Source organism: Neodiprion pinetum, chromosome 5 (genome assembly GCF_021155775.2).
Source record: "Neodiprion pinetum isolate iyNeoPine1 chromosome 5, iyNeoPine1.2, whole genome shotgun sequence".
Lineage (NCBI taxonomy): Eukaryota > Metazoa > Arthropoda > Insecta > Hymenoptera > Diprionidae > Neodiprion > Neodiprion pinetum.
Window position 1 is genome coordinate 18,832,200 of NC_060236.1, and position 12,274 is coordinate 18,844,473.

Sequence of the window (12,274 nt, forward strand, 5' to 3'; positions counted from 1 at the left end):
AATGGTTATTCAGTCAATCAAGAGTTAATTAACAGCCGTATCAAAATCCGCCCGCCTATTTCATTTCACTCTTTTTACTTCTTTTCATTTCACTTATGCATACAACGTGCTTCTCGAGCGCAGCTTCTTTCTTTCCTTTCTTTTTTCACTGTAATTGACAAGCTCTGTTTAACGCTAATTGAAACAGACGCAAATTGCAAGTGACACGTCTCCTCGTCAACAATTATTTTTAATAAAATCTTCGCCTATATCAATCTCTAGGGGCCTTCGATGTTGATTAGGCTACGCTTTTCACTCTGCGTATATATTTAATGCTGCTATAATTATGGATCGTAGTTACGAGACTTGAGAAATGGAGGGGGAAAAAAAAAACTGTTTTAGCAAACAGTTTTCAAACTTTTTTTCAACGTACAGTTTTCGTTACTTGACACGTCACTTGAAAATTAATAATCTCAGCATTTTTTTACATTTCGGTATAATAGAAGTGTTGCAAAATTTCGTTTGTAATTCGATAGCACTTTGGAAAATCTAATCGTCAAATTAATTTATCATCGAATCAATTTTCACGTAACCAGATAAATTTTATATAAAAAAAAAAACGAGCTCCTGTTCGAGCCAATTTTTTTTTTTTTTTTCTCTCGAGCATTTGTTTCAAATAAGAAAGTAAAAATATCAGGACTAACGCAATTCTAAGAACGTCATATTTATTTTTCATGCCATAGGAGAAAAATTGAAAACTCGTGAAACAAAAACTTGTTATGGAGGTTTTTCATATGAAAAAGTAATGAGTTTTAGTTACATCAGTCAAACATTGAGTATTTGTTATATTTATTATGCATTCCTAAGGTACGATGATTTTCCTAAAAATGCGAGAACAATAGAAATAATGAAATTATGAACAGTGTCTTGAGATTGGAGAAGTATAGAATAGTTATTCGACTCTGCGATTAAGTGCACATTTTATTCAAAAAACTATTCCGCTCAATTCGAGACATTTTTTTTTTTTAATCATATTTATATCGCTATAAATACACATTCGATGTTCCAAAATTGTATTTACATCGATTCTGTTCAATAAAAAATAACATCGAACTTACTTTCATCGGACAGAAAACAATCTGTTCAACGATCCTTTATACTTTCTAGCAACTATTGCGACAATTTCACGTTCTTACGACGCCCTAAATTGATGTCGACAGCCCTTATTTAACTTCAAAAAAAAAAAAAAAAATAAAAATAAAAAAAATATAGTAAACCGAAAAAACCTTAAATCGACTTTAAAAAATTAAATTCTCTTACCAAAGGAAATCATTTCTTTCGCTGTATTTGACTCCGATATTTGATGCAATTATTGTTTGTTTGTTTTTGTTTCCTATTTTTCACGGAAAATGGGCCCAACAATGAATACTAACCGAAAAGAATGTAGAGAGCTGTGCAGCCGACTCCGAGAAGAAGTAAAATGACCGCAATCAGTACGACGATGGATTTGGTGAATCCTCCGCTGCGCAGCGGGCTCACAAAATGCAGCGTCCATCCTCTTCGGTGTTTGTCTAGTTTTGCCGGACGCGGAGGCGGCTCGCCTCTCACGCTTCGACGCAGGTTGACACGATTCTGGGAGGAAGGTGTCTGACTCCGACTGGGCAGGGAATATGCCCTCTGAAACACGAAACGACAGTGAATTATTATCGGAAGAGAAAAGGAAAGAAAATTAAACCGTGGAGAGATTCGTGTGATATTCGTACGGAAAACAAAGTGTTTCAAATTTTTTTTTCCGGCATTCTTTCACGCTGTCTTCGGTATCAGGACATTTGTTTATGCATTAACAGAAGCAAATATCAATCGGGACAAAAAAAAAACTGTCACGATCTTACGTGAGTAATTCGAATAATGTTGTAAACAACTGCGAAGAAATTCAATCGCACGCAATTTCGCGTAGTTCGTTACAGCGTTTCTGGAGTTGTTTGAAAAAAAAAAAGAACTATGCATATATAATTAATAATTGCATTGCTAATTTCATTGTTTTATAATACCGAAAACTTTGTAGTCGTACATGGAATTCTGTGTTGAATTTTATTATATACGAATCAATTGCCTCGTGATAAATTTTTTCCGTATTGTCTCCTCGGTTGACTGCAATCAAAACGTTGTACACGAAATAATTTGGTAAGTTTAAGTGACAAATTATTGTGCTTCGTCGAGAAACATGTTTTAATTTTACTCAAAATTCATTTCAGATTGATTTTATGATTTTTCAGTAAGATTTTTACACAAGGAAGCAAAACATGCAAGAATAATATGTGCATGAGGATATTTTAGAATTATTTCTATCCTGTTAGATTTATTTATTAGCATCTGCGGTTTTTATCATTTTCTTGCATGGTAAGAAGAGATTCATCGGTATAAAACTTCGATTCTAGGTTTTTGCAATACGATTCAGTATAAAAACTAAAAGCGATAAATTATAAACGTTCTTTATTCGATCTCGCAGGTATTCTAATTATTTTTTCAATACGAAGACGGTCTTTTTTTTCAACAAAATTCAACTCAATAAAGTTGAGCTCTATTTTTTTAACCCTGATTGTGTTGTTTTAATAAAATTCAACAGATTGCTGACAAACCTGTAAATCAGCCATGGGTGTGTCATTATCTGTAGAAAAAAATTGAGCAAAAGTAAAAAAAAAAAAAAAAGGAAAACAAAATAAAACACAAAAAAGAATCACAGCACTGGTTTTTTTCCTCTGAGGGTAAAATCAGCAAAATTATCCTAATTCACTCTGATTAACCTGCGCCCTCCATAAATGCTCGCAATAATTAATTCACGATACGTTTGCGTCATTCGGTGCACAATTGTTTGCATCCACCACTAATTATTATCACATCCAAACGTCGTTGAATTTGAAGAAAAAATATTTTAAAAAATTCACACCGAGCTGAACACTTGTTAACGTTCCGAAATTTGGAAAATTCATCGGAATTTAAAGACGTTGGAATCACCGCACCCAGCGCTCGGCGTCTCGCAGCTTAAAATAAAGTTTAGCTAGTCGGTGCGCGATGATAAGATAAGATATAAAATTGACGGTTATTTTCAGGGTTATCGCGTTTCATTCGCGAGTGAAACGATTGAGCTTCGCGGCTCGTCGAGATCTCGCAATCGAGCTTTGCGGAGAAAATAAGCCGGGCGGACTGTTTGAAAGGTGGTAAACGATTGCGGCGAGAGGATGTCAGCTGGCGGTTTCCGAAGCTTGCGGAGCTTCCTCACTTGGCTAGAACCCGGATCCAACCGGCGACTTGGCACCGAGACAGGAACAGCTACCGATGATCTTAGTGCGCTTCTGCAACTTTAATACCTCAGACTGTTGCCCCAACAGAGAGCTTTCCTCTGCACGTGTTTCTACGTGACATAATTCCAACATTAGATATTGTACGCCGTGTTCCGTCGGCCGACTAATAACATAACACCGTCGACGAGCCAAGAAATCTTGGACATGATCTCTTAACTTGCCCTCGTAAAGGGATTTTTTTTTTTTTTTTTTTTTTTTTAACACCGTTTTTGTCCGCACGACGAGATTAATTTCTACCTAGTTATGCAATTTAATGTAATACAGGGTATTCAACTATCTGCATTTTTCAGCATACACAAAATATATAGTTTGGGACACAAAATGAACGTCAGTTTTTTTTAGCTACGAACAAAAAAATTCTATTACGTTCAGTTACTATTTTTTTTTTTATAATTATTTCTTTCGAATATTCGAAAATTCCAGGTTGATATAATTATAAATTTATGTTAAGGACTTACTCGGTTGAAAAAATGTAGTATCGACGATAAATATCAGACCAAATAGTTGCAACTGGAAATCAAACGATGCTAAATTTTTTAATTTTTTTTTTTTGTTAACGCTACAATCGGATAGTAAAGAAAATCAATATTTTTTGGGAAAGAGAAAATTTCGAGCTTGCAACCTTGCAAATCAATCATTCATTCTCATCACTTTTGGATTAATTTTATCTGTATATACGATCCATTTTAATTTCTACGGTCATTCGAGAACGGATTGATCAATTCAGATGAATATCTTCTAGTCAAGATTGAGTGAATTTTTGGTAAAATTTTTCGAACCGTTCTAAATTCAGTGGTAAAAATTAATACTCATTTCTGTCTGTTGAAAAGTCAAAAGCGAATGGACAAATTTAGATGAAACTCCGTCCACCGGTTGAACTTTTTCTTCTTTTCTGTACTCGCGATTAGCTTTTGAGTGAAATTTACCGAGAAATTCCAAAGTCCTTTACAAAAATGGAAATCTTTGGTCAGGCCCGTCGTCTATTCCTGCTTTAACATTGAAAGATAAACTCCGGGATGAACGATTTGTAAAAAAAATCACTTGTGAAAAAAATGGCTACGTACACTTCACAAAAAGTAAACAACCAACTCGTAAGAAATTGCGATCAAGTTTTGCGTTCACAGTAAAATATTTTTGTGTCCGTCAAATACCCTCAACTTTATTGTTTCACATTTTTTTTTGCCTCGACATTTTTTTGGTCCAATATATCTACAGCATTGAGATGACTAGCGATCTTTTCTGCTCCGAAGATAAAACTTTCATTTCTGTTGCGTTATTCACCAGGTTTCACGTGTATCGAACCACGCGGTACAATATCGTTTATAAATAAAAAAGTAACTCGAAGCGATGAGAGTGTAAAATATTATATGTGGCATTACAACTGCATAAAGATTTTCAAAATATTTTGTAAAAAACAATATCTTTCAAATATCTCGAAAAATTATCCATCTCTTGCAATGTTTTGAGATATTTTAGAAGCAGGTCGTCAACATCACGTAAATACTTTTACCGATATCCATTCGATGTTTTAAAAATATTTTTAATACATTGGGACAAATTTTTTAAGCATTTCGTAAGATAATTTCGATGTAAAAATATTTGAAACATCTAATTAGCTGTGCCAATTGATGGGAAAAAAATTTTCGGAAAATAAACAGAAGCCAGAGGTGAAAAAATATAACCGATCAAGCCTTCGACCGCGGGGGATAAATTATGCACTGGACGACTTTGAGAGCTTTATACGGTGTCTATAGCGATGTTATTATTTTCGTTGGTTAGTCGCGTCAAACGTATGGATGCCAGGTGGCAGATGTTATAGCCGAGCATTCAGAATCGGCATCGGCGTCGTCGGCGTCTCCGCAAGTTAGTCTCACAATCTATTTTTGCGTCAAAACGTTGTGGTTTCAACTTCTCAAGACTGTTTAGACAAATTATGGCAGGAAGTTTGTGTGTCGGTGCATTTCTTCATCGTTCTTTGGTAAATTTATAACATCTTTCGCCGTGCGGTGAGAATTTCTCTATTTAAAAAGAAAAAAAAAAAAAAACAAGGAAAAAACTTTGAAATCCAGTAATTGTTCTACGCTGTGAAATTTTTGGCCAATTCATTCATCGTATTTTCTCATTTTTATTCTCTGGCGATAGTCAATTTTCAAACAATATTTCGAGAATTATTTTTATCACTTCGAATAATAATTTATTCGATCAAAAAATTGCTCAGAATACAATCAACTTCCGGAATTCATTTTGTTCACTAAATTTTTTCTAATATTTGTCATCTAATTTTGAATCGAATCGAGAGAAATCAATTTTTTGGCAAAAACATGTATATTTCTATAGCCCTTACAATTAGTGCGGATGATTAATTGATTGGAGAAAAAAAGCACTCGCTTGATACACCGAAAAATAAGTTGATATTCGAGTAAATGCCTCCGACTGTAGTTGAATATATAATCATTTTGGATTATTTATAAAATTTAATTTACGACAGTTTTGTATACACGTTATCTTTTATAGTATTATAAAAACTTGGGCGATGAGTGTTCCGAATAATTCACCCTCTCGGAAATTAATGCGGACGTTTGCGTGGCTTGAAGATTATGTACATAAATTCCGCTGAATATATACCATTCTCAAATATAATCTCAAGCGTTTTCTCATACGCATTAAAAATGACGAATGAGGTCGAAAAAGAGGTTTATAATACATGTCAAAATGAACGAACAACTAATCACGGCGCCCGTCTACATTCATACCTAAATATATACATATATGTATAATACATCAAATTGAAGATAAACAGGCATGCAGGTACAAGCGTGAAACGCATCATTCATAAACATGAAGGGGAAAACTATGTTTACGCGGTGAAAAACCAATTTTAGACACAAGAAACTGTCGCGTGTGGGGAAATCGAAAGAGAGCGCAAAGTAGAACGTTACGATACAATTTATTTGTAGTGATTATTGCTGAAACCCTACGAGGCGCAAGTTTCCCGGGATCACTAATTTGCCCAGGAATTGGAGCGTTGAGTAATATCGGTACACTTGCCAGCCAAACAATTATTTCAGTTCCAAACCGTTGCGTTTTTTCAGAAATTACATAAGAAGAAATTTAAGAAATCCCATCCTGGGGCTTTTTATTTCTCTGATGCACTGCTGATTGTGACAACTATGAAATTAAGTATCGAATTATCGGCGGAAAATATGCAGAGAATAATTATTAGAAGCGCAAAACTACGACTGGGAACTTTTGGAAAATAGATCGATATTAATTTCGAATAGCTTATACAAGTTCCTCACATTCGGATCAGAGTTTACTTCGATACCACAATAGTTTGAGTTTTCGAGTCCCAAACGTACAAAACTGAAATTGAAAATTTAGGTACTCAGTAATAATATTTGCCACAATAAAAAAGGAATGACGACTCTGTATTGAAATACTGAGTATAAAAACACAAAATGCTGACAGATTAAGGTGGAGCTTCAGGCGCAATCTCGAAAAAACGTTTTTGGTCGATATCTCGGAAACTATGCACTTTAGGGCAAAAGTCGTAGAGACCATTATTGTAGAGAGTAACATTTTGCATCTTTTGTTTCTTGGAAATTTTTTTGTAAAACTTGCCGTTTACGATTTATGGCTCGTTGAATGAACGAGTTTTTCTATCTCAGCGGTCTCAGCCGATAACTCATATCATTATCGGTTAATAAAGTGCTATTTTTACTGGCCTATTCGTAGTAAACGTATTTCGCGAAAATGATTTGGGAAGTTGACTTTCGTGTGTCCATTTGTTGGGTGCATTCCAAGAAGTTTCAAATGATAAAACTTAGGGGGGCTAACATCATCGTGATAACTATATGATAAACCCTATGATTCCCTAACACTTGTTGGGGAACTACTTTATACTCAACCCGCCCTATTACCTCAACACCTAAGGCTAGATGTGTTCTACATATTTTTCGTAGACTTGAATGTCACGTTTACTTACAGAATATAATGTTTTTCGGTTCCGATTAGAAAGGGACAGCGCGAACGCAGTCCCTACTACCAAAAATAATACGCCCGAGATACCCACATTAGGGGTATTCGCAAGGTTCAGCCCGACCGAAGTGCAATGGAAGAGCCTCGTCTTGGAGGAACCGCCTTGTTGATCACGGTATCCTCTGCGCCAGGTAAGTATGCTTAGGCTCGTGCGGCGCCTGGTTAAGAAGTAGAACCGCCGCATTATTGACGCGAGAAGCACTTCCGCTGAGCGCCGCGCACCGCCGGATCGCCGAACTAATTTTGAACGATTGGCCGAAGCCACCAAACGAAGCTGTTTGATTCTCGCGCGGCGTTTTCGGGTATGTATAACGGGTCTTGAGTGTCAGAGTTCGCCTATTCGATCCAGAATTCGCACGCTACGTAACTGTTATCGGGTAATTTCTAATTCTCTGTATTGTGCTTAAAATGTTAGGCTTGACTCCTGAATACATCTAAATAATCAATAGCAAAACCATATTTTTGGTTACGAATTTACTAACTAGGAATTTTAAAATTGAAGTGTTATAATTCCTTTACTACTTTTCGCAGTTTACCGTGAAGCCATATGCTCGAAAGAAAATTTAATCTTAAGAACTGTGCATTCAAACGCCATATTTAAATATATCAACTACAACTGCGCTATTCGAGTAGACATTAAAGTATTTAAAATAAGGGAAACACGAATTTACATGTCACATATTTTTAAGGATTTTCAAATACTGTAAAATTCATTAGTCATTTCGTGCAAAATTGATGCATAGAATTATCTTACTCACACAGCTCCTCGGGCTCCACATGTTTACTAGGCAAACAAGCGTTGACGGTGTGAGTTTAAAGTATAAAACATAAGTTACGATCTAGTTTTGAATTGAAGGAAATCTATGTGTCACTATAATAACCGACGTTCCTCTTGAACTTAGTATTTTAGCATTTAAAATTTTTAGAAAAGCTAATCAATCGGGCAATGAAAAGGAGGCGGAGAGGGCGAAAGTAGGGTGGTCCCTCCTTCCACGGCCATTTCCTAACTACCAAACGTCACTATATGCAAATTTTCACATCCGTAAAATGATAAAAAAAATAACGATGTAGTGAACAAACGAAAGAAAAAGGCTCCTCGAGCAAATGGAAGAATTCGGATATGGACATTAAAAGGTTTTGTGTGAGATTTCCCGTTCCGAGAGCAACATTCTAACCGTGTATATCTATATATATGTGTCGGTGGAAGTGAAGCTTGAACAAACGATAACACACCTCGCAGTCAGAGTTGACAATGGGAGAAAGTCTGTGCGGCGTATTCCGTACACGGGATGCGAACCTCAAAAACTTGTGTCTTTTTTTTTTTTATGTCTTTCTCTGAAAGCGAGGTGAATTTTTTTCAACAATACAGTCGAACAAATCAAGCAGCATTTTGATATCATCACTCATTTGCTCGTCGGACGTATTTTTCACTGTATTGCGAGAATAATATTCACTTGAAACGATCTGTTTTTTATCATGGGAAATTTGTGAGAATTAGAAAAAAAACGAGGGGATCCAGTCTGAATTGTGCAAGTTTCACAAGAAAGACGTGTTATTCGAATCTTTGAAACAGTGTTGAAAATCACGATGCATCTACAGTAGCGTTCAAAAGTATTTTTACACCATGAATTATTAAGTTATTACTTCGATCCACCATTTTTCTTATTTTGTTTTATCTTCACTATATTTTCTAGCGAACGAGAGTTAATTTTCGACAATTTCAATAACAAATATTATCGATCTTTGTATTTTGTATTTGTTTGTAATTAATTCAATTACTGTCTTTTTCAAATACTTTAGAGCGCTACTGTACACGAAATAATGAATATTAGTTAAACTTTTAATCGTGAAAACACAAAATCTTGATCATCTGCCGATAAAATTATGACAATAATTTGATCGAATTATTGTTTTACTTGAACGGTTAAAAATGTAGTGACTATAATTTTCATTGTATATATTTTTCATAATTTGTAAAGAGTTATCAAGTCATGTATTTTAAAATTAGACTCGAATGTATGTCAGAAACAAATTTCACATATTTCTAGGAGTAAAATTTTCCATGACTTTGTGTTATGTATTGCGTAGCAGGTAAAATACCCTGAAATTGGTCCCGTTGTTTCTTATTCGTAACTATCTGATAGGAATAGAAACCGTTTACCTTACAAAGAAACCGCAAAGTACCTTTGAAACTTCTTTTACACGATATATATTTTACTAGCAGCAGTTGAACTGGCTACTAATGAGGAATAAGGAACGACCCATTAGTATTTCATTTTCCCCTTGGTCATTGCGCTTTTTTGTCATCAGGAATTTTGCGAGTCGTTTCTACTTTCTCTAAATTGAGTCAGTTTCGTAAATTGTTCGTTTTAACTAAAATACATGCGGCATTCCGAGAAGTTAGAGGATCTAAAGCCAAGTCAAACATGTTTCGAAACAAGAAAACGGCAAATCAGAGATTTAAAAGCTGCAACTTTAGTTGATCAAGGTAAATCCAATTTAGAAAGTACCGCTGGTTTAATGAAAAAAATTTGAACGCTTAATTTTAAGTGTAAAAATCTTCTCATCAACAAAGTTAGAGAATTCATACTGTTCCGTTTTATTTTTTCACCTAAAAATCCCTGCAATAAAATGCGTTCAATGAGAGTGAAAAATAACTCATTTCATTCGTAAACGAAATTGTCTGCAAATCGCTTTACGGGACAAGATATTATCTTGAACTCGTCAGTTGGTAAAAATAATACACCTGTATGTGAAATCGTCATAATTCACAGGTAACAAAATTTTTATGACTTAATGAGAAACGCATTATCATTATCCACGAACAAAATGAGCTGTTTTTTATCAGAATGTGATAAGCTATGTGGTTTTTCCCGCGAAAAAATAGTAAAGTTGGTAAATAAGGTACAGTTGGAATTAGAATTTTTTTTTTTCTTAATTTACTGTTATCATCGAGACTTGCTCTGGTAAAATTTTTTAAATCTTTTTCCATAAAGATTTTGATACAAAAATGTTAACATCAAACTGGAGTACCCAATAATATCATAATCAATTCTTAATTATCGGTGAAATTCAATTGCCGTTCTAAATCACTATTTTCATTTTTCATGAATAATAAATAATACCACCTCATTATTTGGTGTTTCCATGATTTCACAGGCATACAAAAAATGTACTATTAGTTTTTTCCGCGCATGTACCCAGTTGTAGAATTCTCATTCGAAAGCTGAGAATTTTTTCGTAAATACCTCGGAAAATTTTTCGTTCGAATTTGTTCAAAACAGACAGGTTCTCAATCAAATACGAACCTATTGAATAATAATTTACTTGGAGTAAGCAAGAAGAAAATTTGATTTCATCAGTTTCAAATTTATTCCAACCTAATAAATTTTTGGTATCAAGCAACAAAAATTTTCTAATACATACAACATCGTATTCGAATGGATATTTTTTCTGGATAATGATTCCGCTGATTCAAGACAAAAAGAAAAAAAAACAAAAAAAGAAATATTCAACCAAAGTGAAATTAACGCTAAAGTACGAACCTGAAAATGCTCGTGTTCCTTAACGTCGGTAAAAAAAATCGGAGCCTCCTTAGCGGCCCACTGATCCTGGGAGTAAATTGAGTTGACTTTCATGGTGGCCCGATTTTTTTGCGGCGTGTTAATGAGCGCCTTGAAGTCGGTATGATCGTGTGAGCTTTCAACATGGCCGCCAAGTCTGTCTTGAATCTCGTTCTTGTCATAATTAAGGGATTTAATGGGGTTCAGGTGCCAAATCGCGGAATTGTTCGTCGGCGCGAAAACCGTCTGCGGACTTCCGGTCGCCGGTTGGAAGTTCGGGAGCCTTCCGACAGGCAGCGCTAAAATCGGCTCCGTACTCGCGGCGAGCTTCGACTCGGTCCCGCGGCTCTTGCAGCGCTTACAGTCCTTCTTCTTCCGCCTGTGTCGCGCGCGTCCGACTTCCGGTTCCTTCTCGCTTCCGGTCACGCGCACCGACCGGCTTACATCGCGATTCCGACCCTCCGGGAGCCGCTTCAAAGGCATCGTCAGGGTTCGCTGGAGCCTTGAGATCACGTCGCCCGGATTCGACACGCCGCCCTCCGATTTTTCCAAGGCTCCGGGTTTCCAAACGCTTCCCAGGCTCTCCGGGATCGCCGAGAAACCCGGATTGTCCTTGCAGAACGATCCGATTTCTTCTTCTTCTTCTTCCTCTTCTTCGCCTTCTTCTGCCTCTTCCTCTTCCAGGAACATCGGACCGGGAATTATATCCTCGTAGACGTGCGGCAAGTCCTGAACCTTGTCCCGTGTATTCCTCGGTGATGATTCTCCACGCGGAATTTTTCCATTATCATCTGTCACCCTCGACGAGAAATTATCGGTGTCATCTGTGATTACCATCGATTTTCCAAAGTCCTCTTCGAATCCGTGGTTCTCCATCTGAAAGCAAATTATTCGAGACTTTAGATCTTTAACTCGAGTCAAAGAATTCTTCGGGACTATTTAAGATATCAATTTACTTGGGTGGAAAATTGCAGATGAAACTTTTTTTTTTTTTTTTTGTATCATGCATGGTTCCGTTTTTTTCTTAAACGTATTTTCCCCTTCAAATCGGTGAACATTTTGTGGGAACCTAGATTGAATCGATCAATGAGGCTCGAGTCAGTAACGTTAACGTAACGAAACGTCGGAGAAAAAATCATTACTACGCAATTTTAGAATGACTTTGAAAGAGTTGGCTTTTTAACATAAGAGTATATTTTTTTTTTTATTGTGGATTAATAAATTTCAGATATTCCTAAAAGTGCAAAGTAACGATCATTCCATCGTTACAGTAACGTTACCAACTTCACCCTCGTATCATTCTCCTAAACATTTCGAAAATGAGAAATTACT

At 35.9% G+C, this 12,274-nt stretch overlaps 1 protein-coding gene and 1 non-coding gene across 3 annotated transcripts in view; both read right to left on the bottom strand.

The window, feature by feature from the left end:
- The window catches only part of LOC124218626 (uncharacterized), a 54,760-nt gene that overhangs the window by 10,283 nt on the left and 32,203 nt on the right, over positions 1-12,274 (bottom strand). For both annotated transcript variants that reach the window (XM_046625255.2, XM_046625254.2), the window contains exons 2-3: positions 10,925-11,818; positions 1,413-1,656 (exon numbers count right to left, since the gene is read on the bottom strand). In XM_046625255.2, the coding sequence (XP_046481211.1) occupies positions 1,413-1,656; positions 10,925-11,818 (1,138 nt within the window). The remainder of the gene's footprint in view (positions 1-1,412; positions 1,657-10,924; positions 11,819-12,274) is intronic.
- On the bottom strand, positions 7,357-7,518 carry LOC124220754 (U1 spliceosomal RNA). Its single transcript, XR_006883671.1, has one exon. It is a non-coding gene; the product is annotated as a U1 spliceosomal RNA (small nuclear RNA).